General features: G+C 40.8%; 2 protein-coding genes across 2 annotated transcripts in view; one reads left to right on the top strand and one right to left on the bottom strand.

Annotated features, from left to right (window-relative positions):
• GYS2 (glycogen synthase 2) overlaps positions 1-1,656 on the top strand; it is a 41,860-nt gene extending 40,204 nt beyond the window's left edge. The window contains exon 17 of the mRNA XM_027711709.2: positions 969-1,656. Coding sequence (XP_027567510.1) covers positions 969-1,190 — 222 coding nt within the window. The 3' untranslated portion in view covers positions 1,191-1,656. The remainder of the gene's footprint in view (positions 1-968) is intronic.
• Positions 1,657-5,008: 3,352 nt separating this feature from the next.
• On the bottom strand, positions 5,009-10,503 carry SPX (spexin hormone). Its single transcript, XM_039379979.1, has 6 exons — positions 10,446-10,503; positions 9,481-9,561; positions 9,296-9,353; positions 7,855-7,917; positions 7,164-7,247; positions 5,009-5,067 (listed from the first exon to the last, which is right to left on the bottom strand). Exons 1-6 carry the CDS (start codon positions 10,449-10,451, stop codon positions 5,009-5,011), a joined length of 351 nt encoding a protein of 116 aa, XP_039235913.1. The 5' UTR covers positions 10,452-10,503.
• Between the last annotated feature and the right edge of the window lie 2,152 nt (positions 10,504-12,655).

The raw sequence follows: 12,655 nt of genomic DNA, 5'->3' as shown, positions 1-12,655 counted from the left end.
TTTAACTGCCTTACAAGGAGGGAGAGAAAGAGTGTGTGTGTGTGTGTTTGGCAGAAAGAGGGAGAAGAGAATCAGCAAGTTCTGGGTTAACTGAAGGGAAATAGGAATGCATAGTTAATTACAGACCCAGTCTCCAGTCAGGAGTGATAAAGGAACAGCTCTTCAGATGATTTAGAGTGACCTGGATGGGACTATGACCCTTTGGACCAGCTGAGGGACTGGCCCTTGAAATTCCTCTTTGAAGAGTGGCAGCTTCTAATGTTGCTTCTGATAAATGTCCTGGGGACGTTCTGCACAAACCAAAGAGAAAAGGCAAGGATATTCTAGGGAATGTGAGGCAAAGCATTGTCTTCATCTAAATATGGTATGTTGTCTGGAACTGCAAGGGGTCAGTTTAAAGGCAGACCTTCAAGCAGTTCTTGCCTAGTATATGTTAGCACCAATTTGAAAAGGGAGGCTGCTCAGAACCACTGTAAGAACAATGTTATTTGAAACCAAACCTCCAGAGAACAACTCTTTTTTTTCTTTTAATAAGAAAGAGAAGGAGACTCAGACCTAAACCCCTTGGTTGGTTCTGGTTTTGCAGATGCTGATATTACAACTAGAAAGCTGTTTGGAAATTTCAGACTGAATCCTGACTGAATTTCAGCGAGCATATTCTGACTATAGAGTACAGAAGGATTTTGAGTTGTGCCGATGGTTTTAAGGCTCAGTTAAGTTTGTCATACCTTGCAAAAAGCAGTGCTGGAAGGGCAGCATATTATTTATGGCATAGGCTGAAGATCTGTGCCATACAAGCCTGTACTCACTGACAGAGGAGGACTGAGGGGATTTGGGTTTAAGGGAGCTTAATTTTAGAGTGCAGAGCATCCCTGTTCCCTTTGAAGTGTTGATAGCCTTAAATTTCTGTGCACAACCAATTGGGGAGCACTGTGCTAACACATCCAACTTGTCTCTCTCTCTGCCAGACGGAAGGTTTCAGGTACCCCAGGCCTTCCTCAGTGCCACCATCACCTTCTGTCTCTCAGCATTCCAGCCCCCAGCACAGCGAAGCCGAAGATGAAGATGAGGATGAAAGATACGATGAGGATGAGGAAGCTGAGAGGGACAGGCAAAACATCAAGTCTCCCTTTTCCCTTGGAGCGTTGCCACAAGGAAAAAAGAAGCAGCACGGGGAATACAGGAACTGAATTCATTGCTCCCACTCTGGCAGGGTGTCTCTCCATCCATTCAACAGTTCCTCCTATAGGCTTGGCAAGCTTTGCATTAAGGACAGTGTGATATAATTAGGAGAATCTTAAATGTTAATTAAGCTACACTGTTGGAAAGCCTAATATTATTTCACCTTGAAAGTAGTTTAAATTACAATTTTCCTGTGCCCCTTTGAGGTAGAAGAGATTTCTCAAGCTTAATAAATCTAGAGAATGCAACAATCCCCTCAGGAGCTTTTACAAACTGCAGATCATACCTTTGTCTACATAATCACTGCATTAATCATAGTCTACACAGGTAGCTCCATTTTGGGTATCCCAAATGAATGAATTCTTGCTTCATTTATGTTTCCTCTTTAAACCAGAGCTCAAAGAATTAGAGGGGAAAAAAGTGTTACACTGGAGAAATATTGGAAGTGTTAAAAAAGATACACTGAAAAGAAAATGGTCTTTCTTTTTCCTTATGCTGTTTATTACAAGCTTACATAATTTAAAACATTTTTTTTACAGCACACAGAAGTGTCTTGATCCAGTGGCAAAAGTCTTATGCAGTGGGCATTTTGAGTTTTAGAGAAGTCATCTTTCTGCAGTCATTTAGACCCACAATAAACAGCAGACCATTTATTTTCTGATTCCTCTGGTATGTCTCTTTTGTTGTTTTCATCTTGTTTTAGATTCTAAGTTTGTTAACAAACGGGTTTGGGAGGAAATTAATGTGGCTTGGCTAAAGTGAATGGCAAAACTTCCTTAAGTAACACCTTGCCCTGCACACAAACCTCCAGGCCACAGGGTGATGTGGCAACATTCAAAGATAAGTAACAATTGCCCCATTAGTCCACGATTTATTTCACTTCTAGAAGAGATCTAATCTAAAAAATAATGCCAAAAGAACCCACAGGCGGATTTTGAAATGCACCTGAAATTTCGAAGTGCTTGAGGAATAATTTAACCTCACAACAAGAACTGGACATTGCATTTGCCTTACAGAAAGCTTTTCAGTTCCTAGAGATGCAGTTCCTGAAAATGCTCTTCAGAAGTAGATCTTGACATGAAGATGTTAGGAAGGAGATTCCTCTTTTGTTTTAGAAGGAGCCATCAAGAATTTCTCATGCTGTTCAAGAAAAGACATTTCCAGGAGTTGATTCAGCCTGTTCTTCAGCAGGTAGGAGGATGTAACCTTTGGAGGTGCCTTCACTGATGATTCCAGAGGGAGCCTAGATGTCCAACTTTGATTAGACACCTCCCTTTCAAACACTTAACCATCATTTGATGACATGCTTCTTATTTTAGGCCATATAGAATAGAAGTGACAATGTGCCTATTTGTATTTTTGGCCACCTAAAATCAGTTTTAAAATTAGACTTTCATTCTTAAGCTGGTTTGGATACCGGAAAGAATAACTATTCTCAGAAGTAGGCTCAGGCTTTCATGGCAAAATTATTTCAATTTAAAAGGAGTCACTATTTTTTAGCCATTTAAAAATAATTAAAACAATGAGTAGTTTTTCATATGAAAGTGGTGAAAACAAAGATGTTGCCAGTATTTTTCTTCGTGAAGTTTACTAAATGGAGAACTGCAGTTTGTGAGCTTCTTCCACAAAGTGCTTTTAATCAGGGCTCCCTTGCAGAGTCAAAGAAGGTAATGGCTGAGAGTCCCAAGGAAAGAACATTTAAAGGGCATAGTGATTGAAAGTTAATGTTCTCTTAAGAAAATAAATCCAGAAATCTGGTATTACTGCTTGTGTTTCAGAGCACTGCTGTACAGCAGAAAAGCTGTGAGTATTTCAGCATACTCACATGCCTTGAGCACCCACCTGGTGTTAGAAAGGGCAATAGAAAGGTTTTTGAGATATGATTAATGTGAATGCTTTGCCCATTCCTCTCAGAAATGGCCCTACAGTGGCCAAAGTGACTCCAGCCTCAAGCCTGATGCTTATGTTAGTCCTGCCTTGAATGCCAGGACTAAGCCATTAGTAGCAAGGCAATTTATCCACAGCAGAACATCTCTGCCTCTTGAGTTTATAGTGTTGGAGGGAGTGACTTTTCATTCAGTCATGGTGACAGATTGCCTGAATTAAATGCCACACATTTCTAGCAGTTACTGACATCTGACAAGCTTGGTAGCAGCTCTCTCTTACATAAGTGATTTTCTTCCAGAAGGAAAGTACTGGGGGTTTCACAAACAGCTCACCAACAAGGCAGAATGTTTATTCTGATTCTTGATAGTTGTAAAGAATTGTTTAAGCTACACAGCTTAGATCAGGAGCACACACAAAAATCAGTCAGCTGGGAATGTGATGAGTACAGTTTCTGTATTTCTGGGGCATTTAGAGGCATATGAGTTTCAAGATACTAAAAAGAGCAAAGGATGGATAAGCCTTCACTTTTCACCTCTCTAGTGGAAGGTGCCCCTGCCCACAGCAGGGCATTTGGATCTAGACGATCTTCAAGGTCTTTTCCATCCCAGGCCATTCTGTGATTCTGTTTTGTGATTCTGTAATACTTTTTGTCTGAGCACTGTCTGATGAGACTGTAAAATATACTGAAAAATAACTTAGATGCATCTGAGATGGTGCAACTATGCTTGAAACAAAGGGCAGTTACATCGATGAAAGGATTTTGGTGGATACCATTGATCTTCAGGTGAAGTTCATCATGAATGTATTCTGTCACACAACATACACTGCTACTGAGAGACATATTAGTGCTTAAAAATGAACAAACTTGGGCATTTTGATTCCTCCAGTTATGTTTCCCCATAAAATGATACAGATTATAAAGAATTACTGAAAGTGCCTCTAACCCCATGATAGAAATGAATTCCTCTGTTCCTTCAGCTGCATTTCTTTGTGTTGAGGAGAAGCAGAATTATAGTTAGTGTGAGTTAACCAAGTTAATTATCAGTGTCCTGAGAAAGATTGGAGGAAAGCAGTGTTCAAAGATGAAGAGCATGACTTGGGGTTAAAGGTTGAACAAATAAAACATAGTTGCTTGGACACAAAAATCATGTGGCTACTTTTTAATTACCATGAGAACTACAGAGGGCTTTCCAGTAAGAGCACAAAACGACATGAATAATGTGAGATACATCCTTATCAGCATGGAATGATAATTAACAGTTATGTACAATTCCAGTTCTGCAACTCAAAAAGCAAGAACAAAAAAGCACAATAACTGTGCAGTCATTAATGAGGCCCTGATAATGTAAGTCCCCATAGTGTCTTCATGTGGTGGGACTTGCTCAATAGAATTATTCACATTTCTGCATGTGTGTAACTGGGGCAGTAGGTGCTGCTGCCTATTCCCTGCAGGTATCAGGTGACTGATACCTGCAGCAAAAAATAGCTGGATTTTTTTTAATGTCTCACTGAATTTATTGACCACTAGCAGCTTACAGGGCCAGCAGTGAAGTGGTAAAAGAATCTGTCCCTACGAAAGTTAACAAAGCTTCAATATACAGCTGGGTGGAAGGAGACAAAAGATTTCCTAATAACAACTGAAAAACTGTTTTTAGTGAAGTAGTTGTCCAAAAAGACAGTTTTAGCCATCTCTCCATGTATTTTCGTGTATTTTAAATTTTGAGTGTGACATAGAAAAAAGATCTAAGGAAAGCAGGAACTTTACAAATGCTTTCCCTTATCTCAACTTGTACCTTTTAATCCCTTTGCATTCAGAATTTTGCAATGCAAATATATGTCACCCTTTGTGAACTTAAGTGAGAATGGATGAAACACACTGCTTACACAAGTTATGCTTTCAGGGTCGATGCAATACAAATGTAAAGAAATTTGAAATATTTCACCAGTTTGATAGATTGTCTGTCAAGTAGCCAGGATGATCACTGTTTTCTTCTTCAACTGTAAAGACAAAACACAATGGGGGAAACACAAGTTGTAGATAAAGGGAAGTTCAGTCAGGCAGTTTTCAGGAGATAGATGTGCCTCAAGCGCAGACCTAGTGTAATGTGACTTCTTAGCTAAGAGGGGCAGGCATGTCTAGAAATGATAATGTCTTCTCTCATTTTAAATGTAGGAATTTTTCTGTTTGCTGAAGAGCAAACATACAAACCCTGTCCAGAGGGGTATCTTAGTACAAGCCAAAAATTTTTCATGCGGAAGAAAATAATGTATTTGTTCTTTATTTGCACATTGCCCTCAGTCAAGAGGATTCTAAAATCAACTGAAAATTATCCTCTGAAAGTGTATGGCTTGTCCAGGTTTGAATGTCTTATTATTCCCTGCTCAATGATGGCTATGTTATTCCTCATAGTATTTTTTTCAAACAGACTGCCAGTTCTGCTGAGCTCTCTCAGATATGTCACCTTTTTCCTCAGGAGGTTCTTGCTGTCTACCCTCTCTTGGGAACAACAGCAGCATTCAGGAAAATACCACTAAAATTTATAAAAGTGCACCTGCAGAGGATTTTCTCTTTCTGCTAGCATACAAATGACACTTCCACTGTTTTATCTTTAGAACTGCTCATATATTTTGTCCAAAGCACAATGTTAATTTTTAAGTTTGCCTCTCTCTCTTTGCAAAATGCCACTGAATTTTTTTTTTTTGTTAGTGTAGTTAGGCCAGGACAGGGAAAAAGAGCTGAACATGGACCCTCAGCACTGTATGAGGTACAGTGGGAGATTTTAGGATGTGGCAAAGACAGGAGTGGTTCCAACACCCCTGTCCATACACCAGGTAAATTCTGGGAGGTGTTTCTCACACCCTCTTGGCATTTCAGGAAAGGTGTCTAAGGTACACAATCACCTCATATTTTACTAGGGGTTTACTTCACATTTCCTAATGCAAGTAAAGCCCTTTTTTTTCCCCTGTCAGCACGTCAGCGACTGATAGTCTGAATAAGGAACTCTCAGCCAGGTGGTTTTTAGCCACCTTGTGTTCCTCCCTGTCCTGAACCAAAGAGGGGAAGAGCATAATCTGGACAAACTCCTGGGGTTGTATGTGCTACTACAACCCCCCCAGCACCCGGGGCCAGAGCACAGCACGGACTCTCCACAGTCTCTAGGGTTTATCCTCCTCTCTGTCCTCCCAAAAAAAGTCTGTGTCCCTGCAGAGGTGAAGAGGTGAAAGGCATAGAGAGAGAGGACACAGATTTAGGGTCTCAGCCTGGTGAGCTGTGTCTGTTCATCAGACAACGAGGGGATAATGGCCTTGCAGGAAAGCTGCTCTAGAGAGGAAAGGTGGTTTATACGGGGTGAGGGAGCTGGGGAACACAGGATAGGGGTCCTCATCCAAGGCAGTACAATACGTATGAAGGAGGTGAGGGAAGACAAGTTATTTAAGCCTGACTCAGCAGCTGGGTGTTGCTGAGGGGTGCTGTGGAAGGAGGATGTGTGTTCTGAGGTTAAGTGAGAAGTGGAAGCACGTGGCTGGTGGTGAGGCTTCAGGGTCTGGAGGGTTAGACAATATCTCTGGGAGTCTGGGAACACGTGAATTATGGGATTTTTCAGGATGTTCCAGAGCTTTAAGTGTCACTGGAACCTCTTGTCAGCTGTGCCAGCAGCTGGGTTTTCAGGAGCCAAATGTGAATCCCATACCTCCTCTGCTGGGGCTTTTACAGATCCTTTAAAGCCTTTACACCAGGACACAAGATCCAGTGGAAGAATGAAAATTTTAAAAGCAAACAACATTCTGAAGAAAAAGGAGCCCCAGTAAAGATTTGGCTTGGAAAATTCAATTCAAATTAGCCATTCCCAAATTATCCAAATTAGCCATTTAAACCAGCAAAAAATCTGAAAAGTAAATTAAAAGCAGAATATACAAAAATATACCTGTTGTCATTTATGTGACTCTTGTTCTAATCTGTGCAAATGTAACACAATGCACTCTGTAGAACACCATCTCAATCCAAACTAGATCAATTTACTAAGTTGTTAGTAAATGAAATGCTGAAAAACTCCTTTTGAAAAAGGTCAGAGTAAGACAAAACATGCATTTACCTTCTTTTGCTTTCTGTAAGGAACTAAGGAACAGTGCAGCAGCTTCAGAAAGAGATAAAGGATTTGTGTTTTGGCTTCGTGTTTCTAGAATGATAAAATCACAGATGCATGGTTTGTTAGCATCTGAGGGCATTTCTTTGCTTTGTTCTTTGTTTTATTATTATTTATGTAACTAGAGACACAAGGACAAGAAAATATTGTTATCTCCTTCACTCTGTAACATTCTCTGCTGAGCCTGATAGATAACACAGAAGATATTAGCAATCTTTTTAGGAGGGAGGTTATTTCAAAGTCTCTTTTCTTTTTTTGTATGTTCCTTACTTTGCTACAAAAATCTGTTTCCTCCAAAAGCATTGGCTAGCACAGGTTAATGTTGTCTAATTTTGTAATTTTTTCAGTTCAGCACAATTAATAACTTGACTTTATTTTTTCCCAGTGGAAAAAGCAAGTCAAAAGTACTGATGAGAATCTCACTTAGCAGCCAGGTCAGTCTGGAAATTATGTAAATAAAGTCACACAGGTGCACAAGAATGGAAAGCCACTTTGTCATGGGCTTTTTGGAGAGAAGGAACTAACAAAAGGGGGTTTAATTGCTTCCTTGTATACGATTTCAGGAAAACAAATCGCACAGATTTCTCCCATAACCTGTGGAAGGATCGGTGCATTGCCTGCCCCTGTGCACTGCACTTACCAAGCTGCATCCTGCCATACAGATCCTTCCTCTGGCTCTCCTCTGGGATGAACCGACGCCCCTCTACAAAAGCAGTGGGAGAAGGGTTAAAAACAACCTCCCCAGAGTGTTGGAATTCCTGCTTTACAGTCCCCAAAGTGCTCGTTTCAAAATGCAAAATTACAGCACTACTTCTACAAGCATAAAGTGGGAGGTTGTAAGTCCATCTCAGGGTCTTTCCAAGTCAGGATTAGCCCATCCTGGACCGGAACACTCAGAGACATCCTTTATTCCATAGAACTGGTGTTTCAGCACTTTTCTTTCTTGTATTAACCTGCTGTAGGAACTGCACTTAGGGAGGAATTTATTTTATTTTCCTCCCTCTTTCCTACTCTATGGTCAAGAGCCTTCAATCTCTTTGCTGGACTATAAAGTATTGCCTTTTAAAGTGATATTTCTATTTTAAAAAGTGTAAAAAACCACCCCAAACTAACAAAACAAAGTCACATTTCTTCCTATGCAGCAGTAAGAATAATGCAAAGCTTGGCATAGAAGTAATACAATTCAGTTGAAATAATTAAAAAATAAAAACAAACAAAAAAGTGACAAATTCTTTCTTTTATGAATAGAAATTAATGTCACAAGAACTTCTTTCAGTTATGTTTATGTTTGGAGCCTATATTTATTTTGTGTTGCCATTACTTGTTTTGTCTCCCTTTTACATTTCTCTCAGGATTATGACCTTCATTTTTTTTCTGATTTCAAGGAAGCTATTTTTCTTGCTCTCTTAATACCTACCCTACCTAATAGCTTTTAATTTTGAAACAACAATTCAGAGTGTAATTTATTAAAAATATTAATATTTCTATAGAATTTTGTGGGTTTGAATCGAAGGAAAAAACTCTCTTTGGCTTTTTATATTTAATTGTACTTTAACTCTGGACTAACAGCAGAAACTCAAAATGTCATTTACACCACCTTAATATCACAATATTGATCTAAGTTCCTCTTAGAAGAGGTTGCTTGTGGTCTTAATACCAACTCTGATGCAAAGATGCTTGAAATAAGAATGTGTGTTCTCCTACTGCTTGAGAAGCTGTTTTAATAAAGCCTGAACAGGAATAAAGAAATAATAATTATATCCAGTATGTTTTAAGCCCCCTTTAAAATTATTTCAGGTAAGTAAACTGCTTTTCTAACAGGTTTTACAATGAAGTTTCAAACTCTGCATGTTTTCAGCACTTTCTTCTCTTTTCTCCTTCCAACACTTGCTTTCTTCAGTTTGATTTCTTTATAAAATAATAATAATAATATTGCCAATGCCACTGTATCAGAGACAAGAAGAAATAACTAATTAGCACATCCCTGTAGTCCTCAGAGCTTCTACCTCCACAGCATCCTTAGGATTTACTGCTTGTGTGGAGCCAACATCTCCTCAGAACAGAAAGAGCTCGGGACTTACGTGCACCCTTCAAATAGAGCATGGCCTGAGGAGTCCAGTTTCTCCTTTGGAAATGAGCCTTCACACAAAACAAAAAGAGAAAAGAGGCATGTCAACATTGCATGGCTTTGCTAATTAGTACAAATACTTAGTGGCACCAACCTCTGAGCTCCATGGATGAGGCAGGTCCAGCCTGAGCAGCTCACCTGTGGGGCACTCCAGGAGAACACAACAAAGGATGCTGCCAGGAACAGTGCCAGCCCTGATGCTGTCAGTTTATGCAGCCCCTGTGCACAACAAAGAGCCAACGAGGCACAGGAAAGGACTTTCAGACTTTCAGACCCGTAGATCCTCTCAACTTCACATCTAAATGTGAGGGTGTTTCCCTTTGTTGCTGCCTTCCTGCCAAACCCCCTCTTGCTCAGTGGGTATTTCAATGCACACTGCTCTGATCAGAGGATGGATGTTAAAACAAACATGCTTTATTCTCTTCAGTCAAACTCATTGTAAAGGTGAGAACTGCCATCAAGGCAAGTATCTTTTGTGTTCCTATTTGCAAAGACGTCAGATCCTCCAAAAATGAGAATAATGTACAAACTGAGGGGAAAGATGGTATAAAGTCTACCTTGATTTTACCAAACCTTAGACAACAAGCAAATGTGTCATTCCAAACAAACAAGCCAACCAACAAGGAGACCAAATCACTACTTCTCAAGTTCAAAAAGGAGTTTTTAAACTTATCATCCTATTAACATCAACCATGATTACACACATGTCATGAGACAGGTTTTTTTTGATTCTTGGAGCCTGTCCACTGGTGCAGCACATGCAAATGAAAGCACCAAGCGTGAATCCTCTGTGAATAAGTTGTATCTCTGCTTGTGCTCACAGACCATGTTGTTATTCATGTGTTGAGTACAGTGATGGGCAATAGAGAGCATCTGACACTATGATTTAATCCACCGTGGTTTATTTCATCCTGGTTATGTTCTTTTCTTAGTGCAGTTGTTTCAAGAACACTAAATAGATCTATTTATATGTTTGCCTCAGGTTATTTTTAAGGTAAAATCATTAAGTCCCTCTGCAGTTCCTAAATATTGCATTCACATGAAAAAAACCATAAATTGCAAGCTAAATGTTTCCTGCACACTAAAAAAAAAATCTCACTTACCTTCATACTTATCTCAGCAGCAAACCTTCAGTCTTCTTTTCTTGGGATAACGTGTCACAAGATCTCCTACGTGTTCAGGGGTCCCTTTTTAAACCTTTGGAGTGCAGGTGCCCTCCCCTTTCGTGGCAGGGCGGAGGAGTCTGAAGGGATCTCTTGTCAGCCCTGTAGATGGAGAAGTAGAAGGTCTGATGACTCCTGAGGGAAACCTGTAGTCTTGCAGGAAGTCATGACTGAAATGATTGAAAGACGGATACACTTGGAGATGCACCCCATTAACCAGGTGAATACCCTCTGAATACATCAGCCCTGTGCATCTGCAGTACGTCACCCTCTTGCTGGATGATCAATAATCACAGGCAGAGCGGATATTAATATGGATGATGAGTGTTTACCCAGGATAGTCTAACTTATATCAGTTTACTATCCATTGTGGGAGCTGGAAAAGTTGGTAAGTTACTGGCCAGTCATAACGTGCCAGCATCCAGAAAAAAAATGACTTATCCAGTGTCACTAGCTTGAGGTTATTCCTGGCATACATTTCGAGGAAGCAGTCTCTTGTTTGATTCTCTAACCATCTCTTGCATCTATTTTTCTTACACACAAGCAAAAATGCAAGGCCGAATAATAATAAAAAAAAGGAACCAAACCCTGAACTCTTAATAGTCAGAAACACTTTTCTGTCTCATGGACTGGGTGGAGTAAAAGCTCAGACCATGGGCTTGAATAGGTCAAACAGCAGAGCAGTAAACAGAAAAAAGGCAGGAAGCAGGGATCAGAGAAGCCACTTCCAGAAGCTACTTCTGAGTGATGGTTGGACTCACTGCAGTCATGGACAGTGGGTTTGGTCCTCGGGCAAAGAGCTTATCATGCTCGATGCCTGGCCTTGCTTGCTCCATCTGTCCTCCTGCCTTTTTTTCTCTGTAAAATAGGAGATGGAAGCAGAAGGGGAAGCAAAGCAAAGCAAAGAGGGAGCTAGAAATTGACTGCTTAGAATTTTCCTGCAGCAGCCTCACAAACAGGGCCAGCCTGTGGCGTAACAAAAATCCAGGTGGGCCCATACGTGTGACAAACACTTGCTCTGGATGTCTGTGGAGTCTGAGGGAGGAGTGTGCACACAGGCACTGCCACAGCCTGCTCTGAGCTTCTCCCTGGCGTGATGTGTCCTTGGAGACTCCTCTGAAGAACACTGTTAGTGGAGGTGCCATTGCTGTCCAGGTTTTTGGGGGGATATCACTCTGTTCTCTGCTCATTGGTTCATTGAATATACAGAATTAGCATTAGTTGCAGTTCACTTTGGTATAGACACAAGAAGCAAGAAGTTCAGGTTTTGATCTCAAGCAGCTCTTGTGATGGCTGGGAGATGCTGTTTTACCTCTATCCTTTTTAAAAGGCCATGCCATGATGCATCCTAGCCAGCAGTGAGGATTCTACTTGCATCTACTTCAGTGGAAAGTATGTTTTCCCTGCTCTTTTCCTCTTGCCTTGGCAGATCGGAGACATTTCCTGATGATGTTTAACCCTTAGCCTTAGAAGGGAACTATGCATTGCATCCAGGAGACATTTAACATGCAGAGACTTGGAAAAGGTAAAACTACTCACCTATTCCCTTCTGAAGTGACTTTAGATCTTCTCTTTATGCACAGACCACAGGACCAGAACCAAAACATTCAGCTGAGCCTGTGAAAATTAACCCCCTGCCTTCGGTATCAGTCACTGTGAAGCATATTCTCTTCATGAGGGTTCTCCTTGTGATAGAAAAACCAGAATGGGTTTGGCACTGAAAATAAACACTGCTTTTCCTGCCACTGGAATGAGACAAGGCAATGCAAAACAAACTGGGAAGACAGCCAGCTGAGCCCCTCCTGTTGGAACTGGGGAGAAGAGGAAGGGAATGGGAGGCATGGAGAAAGGTTTATGTTGCTACCACACTGCAGAAAGCAACTTCAGCTTTATTTGTTTGTGACCACTTTGCAAAATCTGAGCTGCCCTGAGCTGGTGTTGCCAGTCTCTCTCTCTCTCTTCCAAACCTGGCTGTATTCCCATAGTCCCACTGGCCTCCTCGTAGAGACTGGGGTTTGTTTGAGGCTGCCTGGAGGGACCAGGGAGCTGAACTGGACAAGTCCAAACCTGAACTGGGTTATGGTGGGGTCAGGTGACTGTCAGCTCAAGACCAAATGCGGGATCTTGACAGCATCATCTTAAATTAAATG

Source organism: Pipra filicauda, unplaced genomic scaffold (genome assembly GCF_003945595.2).
Source record: "Pipra filicauda isolate LSUMZ 115617 unplaced genomic scaffold, ASM394559v2 scaffold181_size1560634_pilon, whole genome shotgun sequence".
In the NCBI taxonomy this organism is placed as follows: Eukaryota; Metazoa; Chordata; class Aves; order Passeriformes; family Pipridae; genus Pipra; species Pipra filicauda.
This window is presented reverse-complemented; position numbering and strand designations above follow the sequence as displayed.

Coding starts and splice junctions, on each gene's coding strand:
- SPX (XM_039379979.1), bottom strand. Junction 9,354..9,480: donor TCTCCTGGAGTGCCCCACAG/GTGAGCTGCTCA, acceptor TTTTGTGTGAAG/GCTCATTTCCAAAGGAGAAA. Junction 7,918..9,295: donor GCTCTATTTGAAGGGTGCAC/GTAAGTCCCGAG, acceptor CTGCTTTTGTAG/AGGGGCGTCGGTTCATCCCA.